This window comes from Lissotriton vulgaris, chromosome 7, assembly GCF_964263255.1.
Source record: "Lissotriton vulgaris chromosome 7, aLisVul1.2, whole genome shotgun sequence".
NCBI classification, from domain to species: Eukaryota; Metazoa; Chordata; class Amphibia; order Caudata; family Salamandridae; genus Lissotriton; species Lissotriton vulgaris.
This window is the reverse complement of record NC_141695.1, coordinates 424,522,556-424,537,088: the sequence shown is the minus strand read 5'-3', so window position 1 is coordinate 424,537,088 and position 14,533 is coordinate 424,522,556. Positions and strand designations below refer to the sequence as shown.

Genomic DNA, 14,533 nt, shown 5'->3' with positions numbered 1-14,533 from the left:
CTGTAGGAATCGCAATTTATTTTGCGACTTCTACATGAATCCCGATTTGCAAGTCCTTAATAGCAATTCCTTAATAATCGCTATTAAGGACTCGCAAATCGGGACTTTGATGAATCTAGCTGTCAATGAAATATTTTGAAATCTACTCATAATAGCCAGTGGTAATACAATCCAAGACCCCACTAAATGTCTTTGAATTATGAACTACAGCAAATAGTTGAATGATCTCCTAACCACCGCACTAATTAGCTTCTTCGAAGATCACATAACTACCTGCAAGGCATTGCTACTAAACAGGATAACTAAGATCAGTGTCAGGGGCCTTCTCAGATTCACATTTGTGTGTTAGGCTCTGCGTTTGTCACTAGTGGCTTGAGCACTCTACAAAACATTAAGTGAAATAAATAAAATATGCTTTCTCTTTGAGGAGCAGACACTGCTTTCAAAGGAAGGAAGTGAAAATGGGCACATGCATCGCTCCACAATATGTCAACATCTTTGGAACTAACCTGGCAAAGGGAAATTCATGCATCGATAAAAGAAAGACACAAATGGCAATCATGCCTCCTTTGTTGGCCTTATATAAGGAACCAATTAGCATCATCCTTAAACTACAAATGGATACATAAACACTTGACCTTCCTCGTCAAGGCTTGTTTACTCTATGTGATTACTCACCCTCTATTGATGGCACTCCTCGTCACCCTTTCCTTTCCCTTAACCACTTTACAGGTATTATCAGGTAGATTTATGAAGGTTGTATGTTTAAGAGAGTAGAATGTTATAATGTCTGGAAAGGTGTGCACCTCTGTTGCTCGATCACTTTTTTACAAGGGTGAGTTGAAGACCAAGTGTCACACTAGCAGCAACATGGGAAGATATGTTACTCACTATCTCTTAAAAATGTGACCAAGTGTTCCTTCAGAGTTTTCTCAATTTCTTGCACAAGCCACACTACTTCTGTTAAAAGGTCTTCCCCTGAAATCAAAGGATAAGAACAACGGTGAGAGCAAGGGAGGACACACAGCACACATGTTTTGCAGAGGACATTGTCAAATCTCGCAAAGGCTGGTGCAATATACTGTTCATGTCTTCATTATACCAACCCAAAGCTACCAATGAAAGAATAACTAGATTTGCAACAATCATTAAAATACACTTCAAATTTAAATGGAGCCACATTCAAAGCATTGGATTGTCTGTGAATACTAATAATGCCGTTCGTGCACATGTAAATACCACCCTATGCTTTTGCAACCTTTTGAAACCTGAAAGTTGTCAGTCATAAGTATCCTCTCTATTACACAGCACGACTGGGACCTCTGGATCTGGTGAAATTTTCCTAAGGTGACTCCCTCGAGCAGTGCATAACAGTCCCCAATTAAAATGACAGACACTTTGGGCTTCATTAACGCCCGACATCCTGACGGAAAACGTGTGCTGCGGTCCCGTGGGGGAGATTAGGATGTGCCCGCTACATCAAGCATTTTTAAAATTTGGCGGGTGGTGCTTTCAGCAGCACCCACCGCAATGGTAAAAATGCATGTTGTGCATTTGCATGCAGAAAGTGGCAGGCACTGCCGCATTGTGCATGCAAATGCAGGTGGGTACCATAGGTACCCCCCATGTGCACCCCCACTCCCCTAACTTCATGGGGTCACCAATGGGTCCCCAATTGTGAACTCCGCATGCCTCATAGCGGCCACAGAAAGGCTGCTCTCCGCCTGCATACTAATATGGATGGCGGTCTCTAGCAGACACCGCCACCATATTAAACCCTTTTCCACCCGGTCGACTTGCAGCATCCATTGATTGATTGAAAGATGCGGATGCGTGTTTTGTAATGAAGCATTCCCCTTTTTATTTTTTTTATTTTATGTTATGAAGCAGTTCGTATAGAGCCTGGTGGTCAAGACGGGAAGGGGACTACGGACGTATTGGGAACATCTCATGTTTGGCGAGTCGGCCGCTGTATTCGAACCAGTACGTACTGCTTCATAACATAAAATAAAAATAAAAAAAGGGGAATGCCGATTGGAGCCACTGAATAAAGGGCTAAGCACTACCCTTGACTCGCCGTAATCTTTGCAGGAACTTACCTCTTTGGATGCTTCATTACAAAACACGCATCCGCATCTTTCAATCAATCAATGGATGCTAGTCCCACGGAATTTGGGTCCCCTGACTAACTGTAACAGAATAACGTCCTATTTATTGAACCGAACAATATACTTGATGGTTTCGAACCAGTGATCCTGAGACCTTATATGACCTGGTCATCTTTTTGCAACCTTGCTTCTTCAATAATACATCATCGCGTCCAAGGAGCTTCAACTACTTACTTTGCCCTGAAGAAGTCCCCGCAGGGACGAAACGTGTCGGCTGTGTCCTTTAACATTTGGAGTGAATAAAGAAAAATTGTTTTTTGAAAAAAAATTGTCTGTTTTATATGCAATTTTTGACCATATCTTGTGTGCAAACTAGAAGACCTTAGTTTACACATGTCTTTGTTGTGATGCACCTTTGCTTAAAATTACAGTTTGTATCTCAAGTTCTATATAGAACTGCCATTGTGATGGTGGGAGGTTGTCAGTGTGCAAACTACTCCCTTTGAGGTATTTAGAGGGAAAACATTAATTTGGCTATTGTGGTCAGGTGCTCCGTTAAGAAAGGTTCCACCATCCAACTTGCTTCTTTGTTCAATATTTAGTAAATGTGGATCTATGTGCTTTTTGCACTGAATGGGTGATTGATTGGTTGTCTGAGTACCTGTATGGGTGTATGAGTATCTTTGTGGTTGTGTGACTGCCTGCATGGATGAGTGAGTGGGTGAGTCAGTGGCTATATGGGTTAGTGAGTGTATAAGTGAGGGGCTGTTTTGGTGACTATCACATAGATTCATCAAAGTGCCATTCTGCGAATTTCTAATTGTGAAAAATAGCGAATCGCAATTTGAAAATCGCAGAATGGCATTCATGAAGAAATGCAATTAAAAAATGTGAATCGCAATCGGCTGCAATTTCCGATTGCGATTTTGCCACAATTGCTGAAATTTCGCAGAATCGCCCGTTTATCATGTTGAAATTGCGATCTCGCAATTAGCGATCTCGCTAACTGCGAGATCGCAAAAACGGGAAGTTGCATTTCGAGCCCATTGATGACATCACAACCAGGAAGTAGGCTTTTCCCTCCCACAAACAGATCACTGAGCCAGACAGTGGAAGTAGCATTGTGAAGAGCTCCACAACAGTGATTTTGCAGCACCCCAACAGGACACATATCACCGACATGTCCCAGGAAGCAGCAGATAGCAGTGGCCAAGAAAGGAAGAGAAAAATAAAGTTCTCTGAACAAGAACTTGAGTACCTCGTAGAGGGGGTCTGTAAGGACCATGGACGCCTCTTCGGCAAGGACTCCAGGAGGGTGCCAGAGGCAGACAAGCGCCGGATCTGGCTGCGCATCCGCGACTTGAAGAAGCGTTGGTACGACCTGAGAGGTCGCGCAAAGGAGCGCATTGTGGTGAGGCTTGGGGAGCAACTTGCCACCGGTGGAGGGGATCCAATTGCCACACCCAACACTCCATTGGAGGACCTTGTCGAGGACACCCTCACACCAGAAGCCTGCGTGGGTGTTATTCAGCTGGACTCGTCCCGACCCAGCCAACAATCATAAGGTAAGTGCCATGCGACTGCGACCCCGTCCCCTAACAATGCCCATGACTCCTGAGCTAGCAATATGACATCCCCAGTAATGCAGGCCATGAACCCCTGAAATGCCCCAATGCATTGTGGTAGTTATAGTGTAATCATAATTCCCCAGCTAGCCCAACACAGCCAGACCTGTCAAATCATAGTAATTCCAAAAGCCAGTCAGGGAAACCAAGCCTGCATGCATGTAGCAAAAGCTCATGTGCAAGATACACATCATTAATCATGCACCCCTGTACATCACATGTGCTGCTGACCAACCCAGCACTGACAGCGAGGCCCTACATGTCAAGGAGGTACCGGAGGACACTGAGGGAGAGGGCAAATCTGACCAACAGCCAGGTCCATACCAGCCACCTGCAGTGATTCCACCACCACCCCGTGTGGCCAGGGCCACCCCTGCTTCCACAGGTGTCCAGCCACCACCCCAACAGACACCCACGGCAGTTGTACAGGCAACACCACCAGCGGCTAGGAGGCAGACGAGGCGCACAGCCAGAGCAAGATTCCAGTCCAGCTGACTGAGGCGCCAGCAGCGTCAAGCCTCAACAGGCACGGGCAGGGCACTCCACCTACCTGATCCTGGCCTGGCCATTGAACACCGCATGCTGGCGGTACACCAAAGACAGGCGCGTCACCTGGCAGCAATACACCTTGCAGAAGACTAGCCAAAATGTTGGACAGATGACCGCAGAAGTCCGTGAAAATAGCCAGCTGCTGGTAGCCCAGCAGGACATGTGGTTGCGGCGCCTGTGTCCTTCTGCAGGATTTTCCCAGCGTGCATGACGCACATATGGAGGTGGGCGGTTGTCCCCTTCCGACTCACTGCCAGATATCTCCACTGGTATCCTGCGCTTGGTAGCAATGTTGTGGAGTATTGCACACACAGCCACGCTGCAGCAGCAGACCTCAGGCGTGTATTTGATGGCCCCACCAGTCTTGTGAAGTATGCGGAAACGGCTCTTCAAAAGCCCAAATGTCCTCTCAATGCAATTTCTTGTGCGTATTTGTGCAGCATTGTAACGCCGTTGCTGTGGTGGGGCAGGGTTGAGGTATGGGGTGAGGAGGTACTCACGGAGACCGTAGGCGCTGTCACCTGAAGGGAAGAAGCAAAGGGTGAGCGCCAGTTCTGCGCAGATACATGATCACAGTGTACTATTTTGGGGCATGTGTACTTACCTAGTAGGTGTCCTTCGCCAAAGTCTCCCCTGGCCAGTCGTGTGTGCATGCCGCTGTGCCGGAATATGAAGGAGTCATGTGTGCTCCCCGGATATTGTGCCACTATGTCTGTGATGATAGTCTTGGCGTTGCACACCATCTGGATATTGAGGGAGTGGTAGGACTTGCGGTTGCGGTACATGTATTCCGTTTGTGCTGGTGGGCAGATGTGGATGTGGGTACGGTCAATGCATCCTATTACATGTGGGAATTGCGCGATGTTGTAGAAATGCAGCTTGGTGTCATTCAAGTCCTGTTCGGTGGTTGGGAATGAGATGTAGTGGTGTAGCCGGGTCAGCATTTCCTCCAGGAAACTCCTTAGGCAGTGGGACATGGTGGGCTGGGATATTCCCCCTGCATCAGCGACTATCCCCTGTAAGCTTCCGGAGGCCAGTAGGTGCAGGCTGCACAAGACCTGGACATGTGTGGGCATGGCATTGGTCCTCCTTGTTGGGTGCTGCATCAGGGGGTCTAGGTCCCGGATCAGCTTGATGATCATTGCCCCATTCAGGTGGTACTTAGAGTAAATTTGCTCATCAGTTTGGCCCAGAAGGGTGATCCACTGGCGGAATATTTGCTCCTGAATCCTGCGTCTGATCCGTGCTGCTCGCTGTAGCCTTCGCCGCCTGACCACCATGTAGAGTCCCGGCATTGTGAGAGTCCTCATGCTCCAGCTGCATGTCCTTAAGTGTGTTGGTCAGGCCTGCACCTGTTGGTAGTTTGGTAAAGTTTTTTTTTCCCTTACTGGTTACCACCTGGTTTGAGTTATCCTTAAATTGCGCGTCGCGAATAGCGATTTTCGGGTTTTTCGCATTTTGCAATTTTACTTGAATTGTGATTGCGATTATTTAGCGATTTCGCAATTTAATTCACAGAATCCATGGTTTCTCGCAATTTCCGATTCGCTGATGGGCTTCTTCCTGGATTCTGCGAATTCCTTTGCGAACTCGCAATTTTTCTTAAGCGATTTCGCAATTTTAGAGTTTTCACTTTCATGAATTCCTTTTCTTCAAAATGCAATCGCAATTGCTAATTTGCAGCTATTGTGATCGCAATTTGGCTTCATGAATCTATCTGTAAGTGTGTGTATGGCTGTGTCAGTGAGTGAATGGATGTGTAAGTGGTATATGGGTGAGTAACTGTATATGTGAAAGGCAGTATAGGTGAGTGTTGGAGTATATGAGTGTGAATGAGGGATTCTGATAGTGGCTTTATGGGTGAGTGTGTGCTTGTGCCAGTGCCTGTATAGGTGAATGAGTATGTGGTAATATCTGTATGACTAAGTGTGTGGGTGTGTGTATAACTGTTTAGGTGAGCTAGTGTTGGTGTGATTGACTTTATAGGTATGTGAGCAGGTGTGTGAGTATCTCTATGAGTGACTGACAGTGTGTGAGTGGCTGTATGGTTGTATAGGTGGATATATCAGTGGCTGTTTCTGTGAGTGAGCTGGTGTATTAGTAGCTGTATGGTTGGCAGAGTGGATATGTGTGTAAAACTATGAATCATTGAGAGGGTGTGTAAGTACTGTCATTGGTGTGTCAATGGCTTTGAAGATAGTGTGGAAGTTGGAGTGGGTGTATTAATGGTTATAATGGGGTGTGAGAGGATACGTCAGATATTCTGTGGGTGATGTCATAAGTGATGTCATTTGAGATGTCATCAGCGATGTCATTGACCATGTCATGAGTGATGTAAAATGTGAGGTCATAAGCAGTGCATTGCAGGTACGCGTGTATAGTTAGCTCAGCTAATTTCTCTGGTTTTGTACAAGTGAAATGTAAGCCTAACTTTAATGTCTCTGTAACCTTTGTTTTCTGTGAATTTCGAAGGTTTTCCTAATTCTATTTTCTAACTAAAAGTCCATGTAACCTTTGTGCTTTTCAGAGGTTTTTAAAATGCTATTTCTAACTCTAACGTCCCTGTATTTTTATTCTATAATTAGATATTGAACATTATATCTGCCTGATTCATCACTTATTGTCATATTTGCCATCTATTTATTTGAAAAGTACATGAATCATTTTATTTCAAGATATTTTTGGTTTTTGCAATGATGTCCCGATTGATTCGAAATTGGGAAACAAAAGCAGACATTTAACGACTACCACCTCATTAAAAAATTGTAACTTAAAAAGTGAATTCTTACTATTACAATACAAACATTACTAACTACATCACTGCTTAAAAAATGTTCGTACACATATTTTTTCAGTATGTAAAAACCTGTGTTTAAACCCTAATTCCTGTTTTCGGGATGACAACGACAGTCATGATGCTTTTGGTAACCGGGACGATTGTGCCTTTTTAAGACGTGTAAAACACATAAATGCACACATTTTACGGTATTTTAGACACTAGGGGTTTATTAGTAAACTGTTTAAAATCATATTTTGCTCGAGCGTTTGTACAATAAACATCTTTAAAACTGATTTTTGATTTGTGCAATGACGCCGAACAATGTAATAATATCGGTAACAATGATCACAGCAAATACATTGCAAAATGACATAACAAAAGCATACATTCAATAGCCACCACCACACACAAAACATATAACTGCAAAATATATTATAACCAACACACTAAACACATAACTATCTAATAGACTTTATGATAGCATGTATAACTCCCTTAATATCCATATAACACAGTGTTTAACTCTTTCAGTGGAATCTGTGACTGCATGCATCATTGTATCAGTAAGTCTCTCATTCACTATTTAAGTATTTCAGTGGATCTGTTAGATGGTGCATCAGTCTTTCAATGTTTCTGTAACAAACTGCGTGACTGGCTCAATGCATCTATGACTGGGTGCATAATGCGTCTCAATGGATCTGTGATTTGGTTGCATGAGTCTCTCAATCTGTCAGTAGGTGCTTGAGTGACTGTGTGCATTGGAAAGTAAGTACATGACTGTCTGACTGGATCTGAGAGTTGATACATAAGTGTCTAAGTGCATGTCTCAGTGGGTGAGTGAGTTGGTGCATAAGTGTCTGATTGGGTCTGTGACTGAGTGCATAAGTCTCCCAGTGGGTCCATGACTGGGAGCGTGAGTGTCCGAGTAGTTCTGTGAATGGGTGTGTGGATCTCTGTGTGCAACTGTCAGTGGGTGCGTGAGTCTCTGACTGTATGAGTGACTGGGTGCATATGTCTCTGAATGGGTATTTTAGTGGTTGTGTGAGTGACTGTATGGGTTTGTGAGTGTCTGGGTGTGTGGGTGTTTGAGTGCCTGAGTGGATCGGTGAGTGGGTGTATGAGTGTCTCAATGGGTCAGTGAGTGAGAGCATAAGTCTGAGTCGGTGAATGAATGGGTACATGCATGAGTGTCTGAATGAGCCTGTGACTGGGAGGGCAAGAGTCTGGGTAGGTCTGTGAGTGGATGTATAAGTCTTTGAGTGGGTGAGTGAGTAGGTGTGTGTGTACATCTGAGTGAGTCTATGAGTTGGTGTGTGAGTCTCTGAGTGAATGAGTGAGTGACTGAGTATTTAACTCTCTGACAGGATCTGTGACAGAGTGTGTGAGTGACTGTATGGGTGCGTGAGTGGGCAATTAAGTGTCTGAGTGGATCTATGAGTGGGTGTATGAGTGCCTCAGTGGGTCTGAGTGTGTCAGTGGATCTGTGAGTACAAATGTGTGTATGTGTGGGTGGGTCTGTAAGGAGTTTATGAGTCTCTGAGTGAGAGTGTAAATATGTGCATGAGTATCTGAGTGGGTACATGACTGCCCTGGTGGGTGTGTGAGTCTCTAAGTGGGTATGAGACTTTGCACATGAGTCTATGAGTAGGTATCTAAGTAGGTGCATGAATCTCTCAGTGGATCTGTACATGGGTGTGTGAGACTGAGTGGTCTGTAAGTGGGTTCATGAGTATCTGAGCGGGTCTGTAAGTGGGTACATGACTTGCCAGATGGGTCTGAGAGTGGGTGTAAGAGTCATTAAGTAGGTATGAGACTGTGCTCATCAGTCAATGAGTGGGTCTCTAAATAGGTGCATGGGTCTCTGAGTGGGTCTATACATGGGTGCTGAGACTGCGAGTGAGTCTGTCAGTGTGTGCATGAGTATCTGAGTGGGTCTGTGAGAGGATATTAGAGTCTCTATGTGCATATGAAACTGTGCGCATGAGTCTATGAGTGGGTCTTTATGTAGGTGTGTGAGTATCTGAGCAGGTCTGTACAAGGGTGTGCCACTCTCTGAGAGAGTCTTAAATGGGTGCATGAGTGCCTGAAGGATTATTTGACTGGGTGCATGAGTATCTGAGTGGGTCGGTGACTGGATGTATAAGTGTGTGAGTAGATATGTGACTCAGTGTATAAGTGAGTGAGTTTGTGAGTGCATACATGGGTCTGTCACAGGGACCGGTGAATGCTCACAAGTATTTATATATTTTCACAAATATTTGCAGTGTCGCTGTGATATTCATGATGTCCCCGCGATGGTACACGGGGCCGCACTGTCACTCATGGCATCATCGCGAATATCATGCGCGATCAATATGTCATTAATACCCACATTACTCAAACATGGGGTCAGAGCATCTCCACCATGGCCCCTTATCTTAGCTTTCACAGAAATGTTGAGCCCCGGGAATTGTTACTGATCAATAAAATGGGAGGCACAACTTTCTTTTCAGGCTGCCTCCAGCCAATCACAGCATTCCCGCTGGTGCGCTTTCAGGGTTTACCTCAAACATGTTGTGAATTCACCACAATCACCATGAAACGGCTGCAACTTTCTGTTCAGGTTGCATCTAGCCAACGAGAGAATCCCCACTGGCATACAGTTTCGCAAAATACTTCGAATACATCGCCATTTAACAGCAAACACCACAAATCAGCTGCGGAATACCCACGAACAGAGATATCACTATATTGTTTGGCTTTAATTTCACAAAAACTACAGAACAGATGTGCACCAAATCAAAAAGAGCACAATCTGCATAACAGCACCCACCTTTCTAAAAAAATTTAGTGTAATTCTGTAGTGTAGTTCCTATATTCCCAATAGGCTCTGCGCATTAGAATAACATAAACAGCAGTTTAGACGTAGGACTGAGGTCGACTAGGTCTCTACTGAATATGTTAGACTTAATTAGGTATGCCAGCTAGCTCAGAGGTCACTAGAAACCTTCTCGAATGAACAGGGAGGAGTTAACTTCCCTGATTAGACAAGAAGGGATTAGCTTCTGACAACCGCATAAACATGACAACTTTGCTCCCTCCAGAATAAGGAGCATATCTCCAGAGTTGAGTGAAAACAATAGATAACTATTTCACTCAGTCAATCAGGCATACTTAGTTTCACCAGAGTGCAGATAAATAGAGAGACGGGCGTTTTCAATAAAAGGTGTTATTTATTGAGCAGTCTTCTATCTCATGCAAGAGAAATGAATTGCCACAATTGCAATACTTGTCATAAAGTAAAGTGCGTACGGTAAAAGGAGTATTATGAAATAATACTGTAAAAGCATTGATATGGTTTCTGAGCCATATGATACTTAAAATAGATAAAATATATACATTTACATACAATGATAAAAGTTGACTAAACATACTCAACTGGTGCTTCTAAATACGCCTACCCCGGTGTACCTAACCTAAGCCTAGTACGTGTGAAGGAGAAAGGGAGTCGCAGTTTAAGTTAAGTTAGTTTTGCCAAGAATCTGAGTCAAGAATTCTCTAAGGGTCTAATCAGCTCCGTACCTTGGTTTTAAAATGAAGGAGGTCTTGTATCTCGTTCTCAGGACTCGATCTCCCAGTAACCCGCAAGGGTGACTGGAAACACTGGAGCTGGATTTTCTTGGCAGGAGAAAAGACAGCGTCTTTCTCAGTGTGTCAAATGGGAGGGACGGCTTCCTTCGGCACTCGCATCAGCTGGGCTTTGGGTAAGTAGATAGCCGCTCTGCTCCAAACCACCGTGTGTTTCTTAAGGCAAATGCTGGTATATTTATACCTGGAAGGTGCCGTGTTTGACGTAAGGTTGGACATAAGACGTCAATAAGAACCGTCATTAGAAACTGGCAGTTCTTTCACACTCGCAGGAGTTCTAGGGCAAATCAAAACAAAAGTATGGGGAATTCCCAGGTTGCTGGAGGTTTGGTTTGTTTAAAGAACTCGTTGTACTTTCTAGGAGTCTAAGGAAGTAGCCTTGCCGTATCTGGACTGCATTGGCTATTACTAAATATGGATATGATTCTTATGGATGTATGACGTTACAACGCATGCTTTTACCACGCATGCCTTTACAAGGCGGTTTTTACAACGCATGGCTTTATAACGCATAGTGCTTTGGGGCGCTGGATAGTGAATAGTTTAATTTTTTATTCCAACTCCAGTCCCCGTGGATAGTAGGGAAGGTGTTGGATAGTAAATTAAACCTATTCCCTATCTTAGAGCGCCCCCCAGCACAATGCGTTGTAATGGTTTGCGTTGTAAAAGTTGCATCGTAAGGGCGTTGCGTGGTAAAAGTTGCGTTGTAAAGGATGTTTCCCGATTCTTATGCCTTTATAAGGATATGATTTGTTATAACCACATAAGGGCATAAATCGGGGATATTTAATTAGGGTCCTAGATACGTTCACAACACCCACTCCACGTATAATGTCCATCGTTACTAAATACTAAGCAATATATAAACATATAAGTATGCATGTGTTTTCCAGCCCACCCCAAAATACATCAAATGCATTTGAAATGGTATAGATACACGAAATGAGTATTATACTGTACGCTTTCAAGAAGTGGTATCATTCAGATAAAATTTTGTTCATATAGGACGTTGACTGAATGAATCACGAAAATTACATTCATGAAATGGCTCTTAATACAGAAAAAAAAGGTTGACACCATTTCATCACATATTCATACAAGATTGTACATGTGCTAGAGGCTGATTCAAAATATTGTCTCTAGAGTCTCTAAGAATAGAAGCTCTGTTCTCTAAGAATAGTTCTACTTTAAGCAGAGTGCCTTGTGCCTAAAAAAAGGTAAATATTATGGAAATTGCGAAAAATAATTGCTTTCAAGGGAAAAAATAGTTCCAAATGTTTTTCAGTAGTGTTGTTTATAAAAACTGAAGGCCGAATTCAGAGTTCAGGGTACGCTATGTGCTCGCTATTTCAAATATTATTCTCGTTGTTAGGAGAGAACATTACCTTAGATAGGCCAGCAAAAAACGCGTCTACCACAGTAGGTGAAAGTTTGGCCAACTGCGAAAAAGTTGAAATAGTGCATATATGCGATGCATTGCCATCATCAGTGTTTAGATCAGCAATGGTCACGGAAGGTTGTACCTGTGTGGTGCCGCTTTCATCTCGTTCTTGACCGCCACCTAATCGTAATGGTGAAGCCTAAACGAATGCCGTCATCAGAATCTGTAGCCGCTGGGGACAAAACGTTGCATGAGTCGTTACCGGACAAAGCAAAGCATTGATATCCTTTGGTACTGCTGATGGTAGTGTAAGACAGACATCCAACATGCATTCTTCTCCGCATAGCAGACATCGAAGCACAGGTAAGATGCAATTTTGACAAATTGGTCTGAACGAAAGAAACCAGGTAGTATTCAGATCTCTTAGCCGGGCCAATCCGAGGACCTTAGTGATACGGTCTCGGTATCGTATTGCTAGTATCGTTTCTTCCATCGTAGCCTGAGTTTTGTCTGTGACTTGGCTTGCCATATCGGAGCAGAAGGAACAAAAATAAAATTCCTGCTACGAGTCCCAAAATAAGAGGCAGGCCACCGAAAAGAGAATGCACAAAATTCAGGAAGATGCCCAGAACTGTTTCAAGGGGTGCTAACAGTCCCGAAAAAATTGTCTTAAATACATGTGCGATGCCACTGGTATCTGACATGTTTAAGATTTGGCTTAACATTTCTACGAAATGCACGGGCGATTTGTCGATAATAGGGTATGTATCTCTGCCGCTGCCCTTGCAACTTGCAGGTCATATGTTTCTTTGGACGAGGTTAAAGGCACAGTTGTTTGTAAAAGAATAGACTTCTTTCTGCTTAAAGTATCAATTCGAATAGAAGAGATATTCACAGAAGGCCATATTGCTGCTTCCATGTCTGGATTGCTGTTTGGATACAATACTTGCATACAACAAATGACCCTGGAAGTGACGCTCACGAAATAGGGTTTTCCTGGCATCATGCCACAACAGCTGTGGTCACTTAATATAATGTAGCTACCGTTGGAAAGTTGTCTGAAAAAAGTCTCTATCTGTGTAGCAGGGGTGCCGTGCAGATGACATGAAAGGTTGTTTGATGAACCTTCGCAGGCTCCATGCAAGTTAATACCTTGACACAGAAGTGTACCGCTTACTGATTTTTTACAATTGTTACCACTAAGAAATACCTCTTTTTTCCCTTCACTATGACATTTATGTGTAAAAGGTCAATTTATTTTTATTTTTTATTTTTATTTTATATGCTTATAGAGCGCCAGACTAGACCCCCGAAGGGGTATCTCCGTGCTATAACTGCAGATGAGGGTGAGACATAGAAGTGTGTCCGATGGTAATATGAACGTTAGTTGCTGGGAAACAGGTAGGTTTTTAAGTTTTTACGAAACATCATGTGGTTGGTGAAGGACCTCAGTTCCGGCGGCAATGAGTTCCAGAGTGTGGGTCCGGTGTGAGCCAGCGCACGACCACCTTGCCTGGTCTTCTTAACTCTAGGTACCTTCAGTAGTTGCTGATTACTGGAACGCAAGGAGCGTCCTGGGATGTAGTGCTGAAAGATGTCAATCAAATACTTAGGGCCCATCCCTGTAATGCTCTTGTGTATGGTGCACAGAGTCTTAAACTGAACTCGCTTCTTCATTGGAAGCCAGTGAAGTTTAGTCAGTAGGGGGCAGGAAGGTGTCCTTGGTGGAGCATTCATGACAATCCTTGCTGCTGTATTTTGAATAACCTGCAATTTCTTGAGTTGTTCCTTGTTAGCTCCAAGGAGCAATCCATTGCAGTAATCTACCCTACTGATAACAAGAGCCTGCACCAGAGTTTTCCTGTGGTGGTCCGGTAGATAGGGGAAGACACGTCTTAACATCCCTATAGCCCGGAAGCAGGTACCGGCTACTTGATTGACATGATCCTTGAAAGTGAGTTGTTGGTCAAATAGCACTCCCAAGTTTCTAACCTTGCTTTTATTCCAGGTTGATTTGATGTATCCTTTACCCAACCTTTCATACAGGCCCGCTGGTATATATTTTTGGCAGTATTGAAACTGAAAAGTTGTTATCGGGATTGTAATGGTGCCATGTATTATCCATTCAATGAAAGGTCTTTCTGACATTGTCAATGGTAATATCTCTAGTTTTTCAATGCTCAGCACCGTATAGTCTGCTCCTTTTTGTGCCAACGAGATTTGTCTATCAGTAAGGTTAAAGATAGAAAATAATGATGGTATGTTGATTAGACGCCATGGCACGTGGCCTGAACAAAGGTTTTGTAACGTCCAGCCTAGCCGTACTGTAGAACGCAATTGGGATTGACCATGTTGTAACATTAGCATATCCTGTTCTATTATATGAATAGCAGATGATACAATGCTGTCCAGTGAATAAATTCTGGAGGACAGAGTCGTTAACCCATTGTCCACCACAGAAAGT

The 14,533-nt window shown here is 43.7% G+C and overlaps 1 protein-coding gene across 1 annotated transcript in view; it reads right to left on the bottom strand.

The window, feature by feature from the left end:
- Window positions 1–14,533, bottom strand: part of IZUMO1 (izumo sperm-oocyte fusion 1) — a 254,288-nt gene that overhangs the window by 174,640 nt on the left and 65,115 nt on the right. The window contains exon 3 of the mRNA XM_086929367.1: window positions 892–978. Coding sequence (XP_086785493.1) covers window positions 892–978 — 87 coding nt within the window. The remainder of the gene's footprint in view (window positions 1–891; window positions 979–14,533) is intronic.